This window comes from Lactuca sativa, chromosome 9, assembly GCF_002870075.4.
Source record: "Lactuca sativa cultivar Salinas chromosome 9, Lsat_Salinas_v11, whole genome shotgun sequence".
Lineage (NCBI taxonomy): Eukaryota > Viridiplantae > Streptophyta > Magnoliopsida > Asterales > Asteraceae > Lactuca > Lactuca sativa.
This window is the reverse complement of record NC_056631.2, coordinates 212,581,426-212,596,138: the sequence shown is the minus strand read 5'-3', so window position 1 is coordinate 212,596,138 and position 14,713 is coordinate 212,581,426. Positions and strand designations below refer to the sequence as shown.

Below are 14,713 nucleotides of genomic sequence, written 5' to 3'. Positions count from 1 at the left end.
GAAAAGATTCTATATTACAATTATAGAAGCCTTTTGGCCAAAGATAGCCTTGTACACGTTGGATGTGGGTCAAGTTTCGACCTTTATGTGGTTATTGGTCGTGGGGAAGCCAGATCTATAGCTTAGGGAAGCAGATCTGACCTCAGAAGGTCATTTCAGTGTCGACATGGGAGCAACTCACCAAGTTCATAAGTGGACTCGACGAGTCAAGTCGGGGTTGCCCCGCGATTCATTGATGAGTAACCCGGCGAGTGCAGAGGGAACTCGTCGAGCCAAGTGAGGCTTAGAAGACTTCAGAGGACCAGTGTGGACTCGCCGAGTCGCCTGAGTGCACTCGTCGATTCTGGTGAAAGTTTGACCGTTGACCAGAGTTGACTTTGTTGACTTTTAAGGTTTAGTCAATGTTTAGACTTATGAGCCATTAGAGGGGTAGAATGGTATTTTACCCTTCTTAGAGAACTTATAGAGAGGGGTTACCATGGCCTTTAGAATTTGTATTAATTAGAGTAATTATTTATGTGATTAGACGGAGGCTAGTGCAGTATTTCAGAGTTTGAGGTTTACTGAGTATCCGAGGTGAGTCTTCTCACTATACTTTACCTTGAGTGGTAACTAGAGCTATGTGACATAGTATCTAGTATGATATGTATATGATGTGTTGCACTGCATTATTTGTATGTGATTTATGTTGTGTGTATTCCAGAGTTTATAGAGTTAGGACCGGAAGGTCCATAGAGTTAAGCCCAGAGGGTCCAAAGAGTTAGATTAAGAGGGCCCACAGAGTTATAGCCTCGAGTGGCTAATATGTGTTATTTGTGATATTTTGGGGAACTCACTAAGCATTTATGCTTACAGTGTTTTGTGTTATGTGTTTCAGGTACCAGTGAGGATCGCGGAAGGCGCCGGCATGATCAGTACACACACATGAGGAGATTTTATACATTATGATCTTGGTCTGTATTTATGGATTGATATGTGAAACAATGATAAATTTTAATATTGATGAATGAAAATATGTTTTAAAAATGTGAAAATTTGTTTTGAAATTTAAGGTGTTACATCAGTTTTTTTCAAAATTTGAATTTGTTCAGATTTAGTCAAAGTGTCATTCACTATGATAACTAATTCATTCGTATCAAGACATTCATCAATCTTGACAATTCAATATTTATATCTATCATCAGGAACTTTGTCAAATTCAACAATTATCTTCTCACAATCATATGAAACATTATCTATCTTAGCTCCTTCGTATTCTAGAAAAGGTAGTAATTTTATATGTTGCTCTTTACTAATGTCACATGAATGATGCAACTCTGTTAATTTTCCATATAATCTCTTAGCGGAATTACAATATATGTTTCTCTGTGCTAACAATAGTTTAACATCACTGGATAAAGAATCCCTATCACACATGATATTAGTAATCTGTAACTCTAAACATTCACCTTTACTTATTTTTGCATCTAAACGCTTTTTGGTCTCTATCAATTCCATGGACAGTTTCTTAGCTTCATTGCTAGCAGATACAACAATCGACTCAAAATAACTAACAATCTCATCAAAAGATATTAGTTCATAGTTCTACAACTCCTTGGAATTTCTCTTTCAGATTGTTCCTGATTTCTTTTGTAGTTGTAGAACTCCTTACATAATTGTACACAACTAGAGGTCATGTTCCTCGCAATTCTCTCATGCACCTCTTTTCCTATTTATTTAGACGATCAGTTTGATTTTCAATACCAGAACTTACAGAAGATGATCCAATCGGTTGAACATTGGTTGGAGGATTGACATTGCCAGAGATACATGTCCACAATTCTTCATCAATACCATTCAAATAATCCTGCATACGATCAGCCCACTGATCATAGTATTCAGGAATCAGCATTGGAATTTTGGTCGATGATCCTAACAGATGAGAAAACGAAGTCATCGAATTGAGATTGAAGTTCGCCATTGTCGAATAGATGAAGATTTTAGATATTTTTAAAATAACAACGAGAATTTGAAAACGATTAGCTGAAATGATCCACAAAATCAAGTAGAACACTCGATTCAACAATTCTGATGCAGAATCGAATCATAACCTTAGATCTAAGAGAATTTTTCACTTTCAAAAAGCACGGAAACTTTCTGAATCAAAATTTATTCAAAAAATTTTTGAAACCTGGTGAAAATCAGATCACAGTATGTAATTCACTACTAGAAAAAAGGCCTTTTACGACGCTCATTGCGCGTCGTAAAACGCTCAGACGACGCGCAAATGCGCGTCAAGGAAGGCCCTGTCATAAAGAGAGACGACGCGCTATTGCGCGTCGTCTATAGACGAAGCGCATTTACGACGTGCATTTACAACGCGCATTTACGATGCGCGTTTACGACACGCAATGCGTATCAAGGAAGGCCCTGTCATAAAGGAAGACGACACGCATTCGCATGTCGTAACCTTACGACGCGCGTGTTAATGACACGCAATGCGTATCAAGAAAGCCCCTGTCAAGAAAGGCCATGTCATAAATGAAGATGACACACATTTTTGCGTATCATAATTTTAAATGTTTTAAAAAAATATTTTTAATAGATTTACTAATTTTCAAATTAAATTTGAATTTAATGCCTCATAATAGAAAATAAAATATCATATACAAAAAATATAATCCATTTCATAAAATTTAATGTCATATACAAATAATCATTCCAATAGTAAGTAAATGTAACACATTGCTAATATTGCATAATATTTATTATTGAAAACAAAACATGTACAACATTAAAAGAAACCCTTGAATAAATTCTCCTTTGACAATCACCTTTGACAATTTTCTTTCTAAAAGAATAACCTGAATGCAAGAACTTTGAGAGGCTGCAAGGCACTAATATGTCAAATTTGTTTGTCTGCATGTTTTCAGCCAAATATAGGAAATTTCAGGAGTATGTATACATGTCATTTATATATATATATATTATATATATATATATATATATATATATATATATATATTGACATAACATAAAGCATACATTGACATAACATAACTAATTCCAAACAATTCAAACATGACAAAGGGAAAACAAAGGTGGCATACCTGATGCATTCACCCTCATCTTACAAGAAACCCTGCTATTGCTTCAATTTTCCAATTTCATGTTTCAGGTATCGATTTAAAGAATTGGTGGGATCGCAAGCATGACGTACCGGAGGGCGTTTCTGTCGGCGATCGATACGCAATCGTACCCCGTTTGGGATCGAGCCGTTTGGAACGTGGATCGTGACTACTTTGGCGAATCCTGTGACTATGGTCCCAAACTCCTCCACGACTCCATGGAACATTTACACAATACCCTTCTCCACCCATGGAACCCACCTGATAACATATATAAGAGTGAAATGACCATTTTACCCTTCTCGATGTAAAAAATGAGAGAGAAAAAAAAATTAGGGTTATGTTTACCTCATGGGCAGCGCCTGTACCAGGGTAGAATTTTCCACCTTCATGTCTATGTAAGGATATATACAACACCTATAACAATTAAAACCAGTATCATCAGAAATAGTCAGATAGTAATCTACAATGTTATTTATGATTTAAAATAAATTAATCAACTATATTGTTTTATATTTATGTTGAGTTTCATTTTTTTTATAGGAGAATGAATGATAGTTAATTTTACATGGCCTCCTGCAATTTATTACCAGGAAACACTTATAGTGTTTATGTTTTTTTTAAATATCACAAACTCTTTGTGGTTAACCAAGAAAAAAATTATTTCTGTGGTTAAACCAAAAAAAATACAGAATATGGAGTTAACCATATAATAATAATATCATTAACAAGTTGAAGAAAGTAGTATCAATTATTGCACGAATAAAAAAAATAAAAATAAAATTACTGTTTTGTTCTGCTCAAATATTTCTTGAGTTCCATTTCCATGGTGTACATCCTGTAAATAAATAAGGTTAGATAACTACAACTCATAGTTTTTTTTTTTAATTACAAAGATTATTACCCAATCAACAATCAAGACTTTTTTTGCTCCTGCAGCTTGTGCTGCTGATGCAGCAATGGCTGCATTGTTATGCAGACAGAATCCCATTGCTTGTCTCACTCCAGCATGATGACCTGGAGGACGCACCTGACCCATGACCCATGACCTACGACCCATGATCCATCAAACATAAAGATTAATGGAACAAATAGAGAGGTGAAGAATTATAGGTAGAAACTTCTTTTTACCAGTGCAAACCCGTTTTTAGCACGCCCCGAGTATATAGTTGATGCCAGGTCAGCACATAACCCTGCTGCCAGCCTGGCAGCAAGTGCTAAATCTTTGTTTGCATATGTATCAGGGGTGAAATAACTGTTGGAAAAACAATTGTTGCTAATAAATACAAGGGTTAATCTCAAAACAGACTTTATATTTGTGTTTTTCCAGATTAAACCTCAAATTTATTTTTTTACATTGTATTTGCCAAAAAAATTGTAAAATGTGAGTGAGGGTTTTTTTTTGGAGAAAAACTAAAAAGGTTGAGGGTTTATTTGGAAGTATTTAGGAGGTTGAGGGTTTTTTCGAAAAAAATGAAAAAACACAAGGTCTTTTTCAGGCAAAAAATAAATTTGTGGTTTAATCCGGAAAAAACATAAAATATAAGGTCTTTTTTTAGATAAACCTTAAATATAATGGAGAAATACTAAAATGTTAAGAGGTTATATAAGTAATTGATATTTAATGTACCTAGCAACATGTTGGCTTGTGAGTTCAACAGATTCAATATTCTCATGAGAGTGGATCTGAAAACAATAGAATGGAATGGAATCAGTCATTACATTCCAGAATCATGTTTGGTTGGTGTGTAAGAATGGAATCAATTTTTTATTATATTAAGATACATTGTATAGTGTTAAGTTTTAACTCTACTTTATATGTTATTCACTTCTAATTTATAAAATTTTAATTTGCAAAACTAAAAGATTAAACATAAAAGCTCATTAGAATCCAAATAACTGTTCTCTAATATTACAAATTTTATAAATAAAAATGGGTTATATTGCAAATTTTCATTCCATTCCTTCAAAATGAGAATTTACAAAAGAGAAGGAATCACATTCCTTCAAGAATGGTGCATTCCATTCCATTCCATCAAACAAAACAAACAGCTTTTTTCATTCCAATGGAATGAGCCATTCCATTCCATTCCCTTCCCTCCCTGATTCCCTCATACCAAACACTACTTTAAAGTTTAGGGTATATCACAATCAGCTTATTTTATAGCCAATACCAATGAAAGTGGAAAGTCAAGATTGCAAGTTGACTTTAAACTAATGAATGAAATGTTTACCATCTGAAGTTCTTCACGTGTAATTTCTCTTGCTGAAATCGGTTGGCATCTTCCAGGATATATACCTAAAATTTACAGAAATGACAATTTAGAGAATGAAAAAAAAAATTTTTAAAAAAAAGACAAGGAATCCTAGTCACACACCTGCAGTTGCCAGGCTGGCAGCAATTGCTCGAAGACGATCTGGTCTTTCTGGATGAGGAAGAGACTTCCTTTCAACCTACAAATTATAAAGATCAAAAAATGATGACATCAAAGTTTTTTATTTATAAAACCATCAAGACTATTAAAAATATATTTTTTTAAAAAATGAAAATTGAAATATCGGGAAGAATTCTTACTTCAGAATGAAGCAACATCCTGTCATCAAACCCCACTGCTGTCGATTTATGTGGGGACAAAGTTTTTGAGCAAGAAGCTAACATTGATTGAAAAAAAAAAGATCAAAGAAATGAAAACAATTTAAATGAAAAAATCAATCTTTATAAACTTATGTGGGGCCAAAGTTGTTTTCTCTTTAGACCTTCTGATTTCCCATTTTGCTTCAATGATGCATTCTGAATAGAATCTGCCTCTTCTGAAGATGATGCAAGAAAGCCATGCCTAAGGATTCCAGAATCTTTATGCTCTCCACACATCTGGTGAAGATACTTGGCACATAACTTAGAGACTGCCTGACCTGAAAGATAAAAAAAAGCTTAGTGAGGACTGTTGGAACAGGTCCCAACCTTCTCACTCACACAACACAAATATATATGTATGCAGAAAGCAAATATAGAGATACGAAAGTACTTTGGACTCAAAGCTGCTGCACACTGACTTCTCATATTCAGAAAACAAAGGCTATATATATAGCCTGTAGTACATATCTAATGTGAACAAACTAAAACAGTCTACAAGGTTCTTATCTCTTGATCTTGCTAAACTTACTATTTTCTTCCTTGATTCGAACTTTCTTGTTTGGTCACTTCGAATCTTATTACTTGCTATTCAAACCACTTAGGTTTGATCTTGCTATCTTGCTTCAATCTTCCTCTATCTTGCTTAGACTCTTGCTGTACCTTGCTTCAATTTTCTTTCCTTCTCGATCAAAAGTGATCGCTTGCTGCTTCTTTCTTCTTTCTTGCCTGCTAACATGTCACACAGTTGTGTTGTTTTTTTTCTTCTTCTTCTTCTTCTTTCTTCTGATCACAAAGACCTAGCACCACCGAGTCCTTTTTCCTGCTTCACTCTCTACAATGAATCTATCTCTCGGCAATGGAGGTGATCGGCTCCAACAATGATCGACCTCTTCTCTCTTGTCTCTCTTCTTTCTTCTTTCTACTTTCTTCATTCTTCTTTCTTCATGTCTTTTCTCTTTCTTCTTTCTTCTTTCTACTTTCTTCATTCTTTTTTCTTCTTATCTTTCTTTCTTTCTTCTGATTGTTGCCAATCAAACATTCTTTCTATTGCCGACCTGCTGCTGCTTCTACTGCTCTTGTTGCCCTGCAGCCAAAAGATCCTCCCTCCGAAAGTCGACTCTCAAACTAGCTCTCTTCAACCTGCTCTGATACCCATATCCATATCATCAATCACAATTACAGAAGTTACAGTTAGATATAAAATTAGACGCCACATCTGGCATGCTAAAGAAAAATACAGCTATATCACTTCATATGTACAGTATATTATCAGACACCTAAAACCAGTACAGTTCAGATGCATCATGAAAACACGAAACAAATAAAGGCAACGAAACCAAAACACCAAACATAAACACAGATTCCAAACGGTCATGCCCTAAAATGCTAAGCCTAATTGAAATTTCAAACAATTATCGAGTCAATGGCAAATCTAACGTAATATTAGATATTCCACAAAGTCCAAATCTAGAAAACGAAGATGCTCACATAAAGACCAATCACGATGGATCAATGATTTCAAAAACGAAATGACAGATTAAGGGTGAATCGAATTGTAAAAATTATCTATTTCTAAGCGAGCATCCGAGTGTAATTAAGATCTAAGCCGCATCACAACAAATCAAATATTCAAATTAACGAAACTTACGAGAGATTGGAATTGTCCGTACATTTTTGTTCCAGTGGCGGATGAGGCATTTTATCAAACATGTTGCGTGCATCATCGATTCTTCCCCATTTACTGTATAAGTCGATTTCTCGATTTCTATTTCTCTTTCTCCCATTCCAGTCTCCGACTTTCTGTTGCTGTGATAGAGAGTTTCCTTCCGTCGCTGGGATTTGAGTAGTGCCACCACTCCTCCGAAGGCTCTGAGTTTTCTCGGTCTAGGTCACCAGACCTAATGTTGCTGGCAAGGGCAGGCGAGGTGTGATTGCCGGAGATGAGGGGCTCCATCGGCTGGGTGACGCTGGAAAGCGTTGGACGGTGGGGCAGGGCTAGACGGAGGTCAGAGGTGGGAGGCGCCAACACCAAGAGAAACGTCGAAGGTGGGAGAAGCTGTCGACGTCGAGAACCGAGAAGAAGAGAAAGGGTTTGTCGAAGTGAGAAGGAGAGAAAGGGAAGTTGAAGAGAGAATGAGCAGTACAGGAGGGCATAATCGGGGCAAGTTCTTGAAAAAAAAAGCCATAGCTACTAGGGAAATTAAAGTGGAGGGAGAAAAAAAAAGGAAGGCGGGGATTTTAAGTTTTTGGGATTTCATTTTCCCCGGATGGAACGCGCGCGTTCTATTAAAATTTATAAAGCGACGGTCGTAGACGACACGCAGGTGCCCTCCGTGTTTTTATTTTTTTTTGTTTAGACACTAATTTTAGGGCACGCAAAAATGCGCGTCTGAAATCCTTTAAATTTTGGAAGAGATGACATTATTTTTTAGACACTCACCTTTGCGTATCATAAATCACTGCGTGTCATGGTTCGCGCGTCGTAAAAGGCTATATTTCTAGTAGTGATTCCTGCTCTGATACCAGTTGATGAACCAATGAATCAAGTAAGTAACAAATCAGAGTATGTAAGAATGTGAGATTGCACAACGGATGTAAATAAGATCTGCTTTCAAATCAATTACGCTCTCAAAGTTCACAGAGTACAAAGAAAGGTTCTGTAAAGAAGACTTACTTTCTAACTCTAGTAAGCATCCCTATTTATAGGAAACAGAGAAAGCATAGAAAAAAAATATACTAAGGCATAAACACTTAAGCTTCATATAAAAGCGCCCTAGTAAAATAGATTACAAAACATACGAAGAGCCAATCAAACTTTGACTAATTACAAAAAATATATCCCTTACATACATAGAGAAGAACGTTAGAACAGAACATAGAGTAAAATACTATAGGAGTATTTTAGCCACTATCCATTCAAAGAAAAAACTACATGAGAACAGATGACTTGTGCTGTTAGTGCATGCATCGCGGTTACATACAATTAGGTTTCGTAGACTGAGAATGTGTGGTCTATGCTTTATTTCCTTTTCCTTTTTTGGATGTGGAATTAGAGTAGAATTATATATTCGAAGGTCTATTCGACCCAAGCGGTATATAATTGGTATGCACTATGTCCTCATAGAAGGAACCAGTAAGAGTCATAAGAAGTAGAATTACATTATTAGTCATCTGTAGGTTTCGCTTATAGAAACTTGTATTTATTTATCACTTTAGTTAGAATTATTAATCATTCCTTATATCCTTATTTCTCTCCTAGATAATAATGGTTGGATTCCATTTCCCCAGGGATCTGTACTTCCTAAATCAAGGAAATGTTGGTTGGCTCGACACCGAACCAGGAGAGGAGCCTACAATCCCTTTAGATGATGACCTTATAGAAGATTTCCTAGAGGATCTTGACTCCGAACCAGAAGTTGAGAATCTAGCTGTTGTGGCCCTAATCCCAAATCCTAATCCTCGTCCAACTTTTGATGGCCCAACGCCTATGTGAGCTGAGTACTTAGGTAGGCAGAGCGATGAGCAAGGCCAACTCTTACCCTACAACCGAGATTGAAGCTTCTACAACCCAAGTGAGGGAGGAACTGCAGAAAAAATTCTTACCATCTTGGTTCTTCGAGTGGCTCGAAATGTTGAACTTGGAGTAGCAGCCATTCAACAAACCGTAGAGCTCGATGCGGACACAAGTGCCAATGCGGATAGTATTTGCAACCTTGAACTGGCTCATAGGAGAGATAATGAAACTGTACTGCAAGCACTAGCTAAAACTCGAGCCAAAGTCATAGAGCTCCGAGCATGCCAGAGGGTGTATGAAAGACACCTACTTGATGTGGAGCATCAACTGGCTAAATTAAGGGTTCATCCTAGGGATGCTCGTCGCCAGTAGGAGATACTCTACCCATCCTTTCTTTTGGTTTAAGGAATAGTCTTCCTATCTATTCTCTAAGTAGCTTTTCCCATGTAATATTCCTATACTGCAAGTACTGTTTCATTAGGTCCTTTTACTGTCAAAAAATTTCTTACTTCTGGTATGACTTAGGACTTACTCAGAGGTCAAATTTCTCGAACTTATCACATTGTTAATACCAATGATTTTGACAAACATCTAAACTTCTGGAGAAATCTTTGTCCAAATACTTACATCCTTGTATTGATAGAACCCTATCAAAATCACACTCACGTAAAAATTTTGAACTATGGTAATTTAGTTCATGGATCACTTTCAATTCTTTTTGAAAGTTGGAACATGATATCCACCAACCTAATATAGCTTAGTTCGGATGACATTCATCTTATAACCATTTTAGAAATTTACTTCGACTCATTTTCGAGGACTACATCATACGGATGTAGGTCGGAACATTGAGAACCCTTTATCAACTATAAAATTTACATGTATATAACTAGAATGCAACTTGAAATGGTCGTAGTTTTAACAAACTCGTTTCGCATTATGTAGCAGAAAAATGTCCTCGTCTAAAAATAGTAAGTCAACCGACGAAACCCCGATCCTTCATATAGACTCCGGTACATTCCAAGCTGCGGTAACAGCTGTTGTGACCGCTGTCATGGCGCAATTCCATACTAATAACCCAGATGACAGTAGAAATAGTATCAACACTTCAGGCAGGAGTAAGAATCAAGGAAACCCACGAACGCCAAACCAGGAGGGTAACCTAACCCACAAACCAAAGAGTAAGAAATGAATATTCTAGGATGGAAAGAAAAGCAAAACATCTCAAAAGATGAACAAGAGACAACAACCTGTGGTAGCCTCTGCGGCCACTACATCTGTAGCTCCTATTCTAGCAAGGCAGTATGCAAAAAATCTACCCAAGTGCAATGAGTGCAGCTTCCATCATCTAGGAGTCTGTTGAGTGATACGTTGCACGAACTGCAACAAGAACAGGCACACTACCCGTTTTTGCAGAATCCCGACTCGACACATTACTTCAACCACCAATGTCGAAATAAGTCGAATATGCCATTTATGCAGAGTCATGGGACACTTCAAGAGGGACTACCCAACTGAGAAGAATGATGAGGGAACAAGAGGAGTTTGTCCCCAAAATATAAAAGGGCATCAAAGAATCCTGCTACAATTTTCGTACGAATCCAAACCCCATTAATTAATTATAATTATAATCACCCTCTCCTTCGCACCAAATCACAACACTGGTATAAACTCGGAACCCTAACAGAAAAAGCTATGATGGTTTAGTGTATGCATTAGGACCATTTATAATTAAGATTCGCGGATCTAGAGTGAGTGATTTCTCCTCATTTCCTATTCCTTGTTTGGTTGTGGATTTAGGGCAGCGTCACTCAGCCAGCTGTACTTCTAATCTTAATTATACATTACTGGTGTACACTAAACAATTATAGGGAGACCTAGTAGTGGTCATTCCATGAAAGTTCATTATTTCAAACGGTCAGAACCCTCGTTTAGTTTGTGTGACAACCCTATATTTTCCAAAAGTAGTGTAACGCTCGAAAGTCAAATACAACGAAATTAACCTCAAAATAAAGGCGTTTAATTATCTAAGTTGGGATGCATCAAATATTAGATATCATGCCAAGGTTTCCAAAAACATAAAGAACGCTCAAAACCGGGTTATATTGAAGAAATTATAACCACTCGTATATTTACGACACGCCGTTAAAACATTATTTGACGTAAAAAGTAAAATCTCAATAAAATGCATTTTAGCCTTAAGTATCTAAACAAAAGTCGTAGATCTCGTTGAAAGGTGAGCGTGCATAAAAAGATCGCCCAAATTGGACTTCGTATGAAGAAGTTACGAATTTCCTAAGTTTCGTAACACTAGTAGAGGGCTAAAAACTCAAATTGAAGATTGAGTGTTATTTAGCTATCGCCACCTAAACGGAAGTTGAAGATCTCCACAGTAGTAATAAAACGATAAAAAGACAAACGAAAACCGACGTCGAATAAAGAACCTATGAATTTTTAACGGACTTTAGGAGTCCCGGCCTATTAAAATTATATCATTAAAAATAAAGTCAAAAATAGCCGACGGATTCTAAATGAAAGTTGTAGAGCATAATCTCACCTACGCGTGGATATAAAGAACACGAAAAACTGAGATCGTACGCGAAAGTTACGGAATTTAGAAGACGGAAGCCAGAATTACGCCCCGCGTAATATGGGAGTACACCCCACATACTAGGCCCAGAGTCGAGTCCCATCGGCTGCCCCTCTATGCTTAGCTAGACCGGAGTCGTAAGCCATGATGCATTATTACGCCCCGTGTACTGCGTACGCCCAACGTACTTCGGAGGTACGCGCCGCGTACGAGGAGTTTCCAGCCTATAAATAGAGAGGTTGAGCTTTGAGTTTTTGCACACCATTCTCAATTCCTCAGTCATTCTCCCATACTTCTAGGCTCCAGAGACCATTCCATGACCTCGGTTTCCGCACTCGAGCCCCCGATGAAAGATCTACGCTGCAAAGATCCCCGAAGAGCCCGAAGACGCAACTTTCCGCGGTCGAAATTCTGCTCAACTCTAGCCTCTCTCTTCAAACTTAACGAGTGAGTTCATACCCCTACTTTTAAATTCTTTTCATGTTTTAGGGGGGGAATACAAGTACATTACAAGTCAAAGTATCGTTTTATAAACAAATTATAACATCTATTTTATAGGATATTGATACAAACATCTTTATGTTTAAAAAGGGCTATTATATCAATCAGTTATTCTTACTAAATGGAAACATACTTTTGAGGAACTATAATGAGTATAGTTAACAAGTTATTCATACATTTCACATATACATCTTGACAAATGAAATACTTTTCAAATGAAGTAAAGACATTTTTATCGTAAATCCGTTTATACAAAGTAATGTGAGAATTTCAAACTTCAACGTACTCGTATGTATGCATTTCAAGTCCTGTATTATATACCATAATCTCTTGGAGGGAGAGCATGATACTTGTGTATAGATCTATACGGGATTGACAACCCCGCACCTAAACTACTAGCTATAGTTAGACCGGCAGGTCTGGGGTGACAAATGTCATAACACTACAACACCTGAAGACTGTTGTTACAGGCCATCAGTGTCAATAGCATGGTTATAAAACTCACATAATAAGTATAAAAACAAGATTGATTTACAAGATTCATATATGCATTGCAGTTTTCTACTTTATTTTTTTTCATACAAAGTTGTCTTTATCATTCAAGTACGAAAGATACCAACACATTCCAACTCTGAAAACTTTTCGAATCATTTATAGAAAATATTGGATTTTCTGAAAACCTCGTTTACCGATTTTCTACCAAAAAGGATATACTTTTCAACTCGAAACACTCATGAACTCACCAACTTAATTGTTGACACTTTTTCAAAACAACTTGTATTTCTCAGGGAATCAGTAATACAGGTCACTGCCGGCTTTTGAAGAAAGAACGCTAAGGACGTTTCATTTATGAACATTTATCATCATATTGTAATATTCTTTTGCCAATATGTATAACGCAACAATATACGTTTTCATTATATATATGATGGTTGTGTTACTTTCTTTACAATATTCAATTGTTGTGATACTACGTGAAGTCATCCACCCTCGAATGTTTCCGCCATTCTGGTTTGGGGGTGTGACAGTTTGTACTTGTAATACATTAGATTCGTAGTAATAAAGCCAAGGTTAGTTCATCGTCCTAGTAACCATTTTTTCTTCCGATCCATGATGCAAAACCCTTATATCACCTCCCTCTTCAGAACTTCAGAAGTACCCATGCGAGGAGTACCACATTTTCCTAACCTACCCAATAGCGTTTAGACTCGAAACGAAGAACACCAACTATCGTACCAAAAGTACGCGACCTTCCCGACATTTTCCTCGAGGAAATGCAAATATTACCACAGCAACGTCAAGTCGAGTTCCGGATCGACTTAATTTCAGGAGCTACCCCAGTAGCTAAATCGCCTTACTGTCTAGCTCTAGCAGAGATGCCAAAACTTTCCAGTCAGCTTGACAAACTTCTTAGAAAGGGATTCATTAGACCAAGCTTCTCACCATGGGGAGCAACGGTCTTGTTCGTGAAGAAGAAAAATGGATCGTTTTGTATGTGCGTAGACTACAGATAATCGCTACCGTCTCCATCGCATCGATGACTTATTTGATCAACTACAAGGAGCGAACTACTTTTCAAAGATTGAATTACAATCCAAGTACCATTAATTACGAGTGTTAGAGGGGTATGTTCCAAAGACAGCCTTCCGAACTCGATATGGACACTACGAATTCGTAGTGATAGCCTTTGGATTAACCAATGCACCGACGATATTCTTGTACTTAATGAATCGATTGTTTCGTCCTTAAGTAGATAAATTAGTGATAATATTCACCGATGACATACTTATCTACTCTCATAGTAAGGAGGAACCTAGTCAACACTTACGTCAAATTCTAGAAACACTTCGAGTAGAGAAATTTTATGCGAAGTTCTACAAATGTGAATTTTGGATTCAAAGAACCGAATTTTTGGGACACGTGGTTAGTAGAGAGAGTATTCACGTGGACCTTTCCAAAATCAAATCCATTGAGAACGAGTCAGCACCAGAACGCCAACCGAGATTCGTAAATTCTTAGGCCTCGCTGGATACTATCATAGGTTTATTCAGAACTTCTCAAGAATCATGAAGCCACTTACAACGTTGACCCAAAAAGGTGTCACATTTGATTGGGAAGAGAAACAAGAGAAGACATTCCAAACATTAATGCATGCCTTGTGCACTGCACCGATATTATCCCTCCTAGAGGGGATAGAGGATTTCGTAGTGTATTGTGATGCATCCAACCAAGGGGTTGGCTGTGTTCTTATGCAACGAGGAAAGGTCGTCGCCTAAGCCTCGCGCTAGCTTAAGACACATGAAGTCAACTACACCGCACATAATCTTTAGTTAGGAGCAGTAGTATTCATTCTGAAGATTTAGAGA

At 37.1% G+C, this 14,713-nt stretch overlaps 1 protein-coding gene and 1 long non-coding RNA gene across 2 annotated transcripts; both read right to left on the bottom strand.

The window, feature by feature from the left end:
• Window positions 1–2,646: 2,646 nt before the first annotated feature.
• LOC128129320 (uncharacterized) lies at window positions 2,647–3,125 on the bottom strand. The gene is made up of 2 exons (XR_008227163.1): window positions 3,090–3,125; window positions 2,647–2,898 (listed from the first exon to the last, which is right to left on the bottom strand). It is a non-coding gene; the product is annotated as an uncharacterized LOC128129320 (long non-coding RNA).
• A 21-nt stretch (window positions 3,126–3,146) lies between these two features.
• On the bottom strand, window positions 3,147–6,728 carry LOC111899061 (histone deacetylase 15). The gene is made up of 12 exons (XM_052767893.1): window positions 6,572–6,728; window positions 6,403–6,468; window positions 5,865–6,020; window positions 5,683–5,759; window positions 5,486–5,561; window positions 5,342–5,406; window positions 4,738–4,793; window positions 4,239–4,362; window positions 4,012–4,137; window positions 3,895–3,945; window positions 3,456–3,524; window positions 3,147–3,368 (listed from the first exon to the last, which is right to left on the bottom strand). Exons 1-12 carry the CDS (start codon window positions 6,726–6,728, stop codon window positions 3,147–3,149), a joined length of 1,245 nt encoding a protein of 414 aa, XP_052623853.1.
• Between the last annotated feature and the right edge of the window lie 7,985 nt (window positions 6,729–14,713).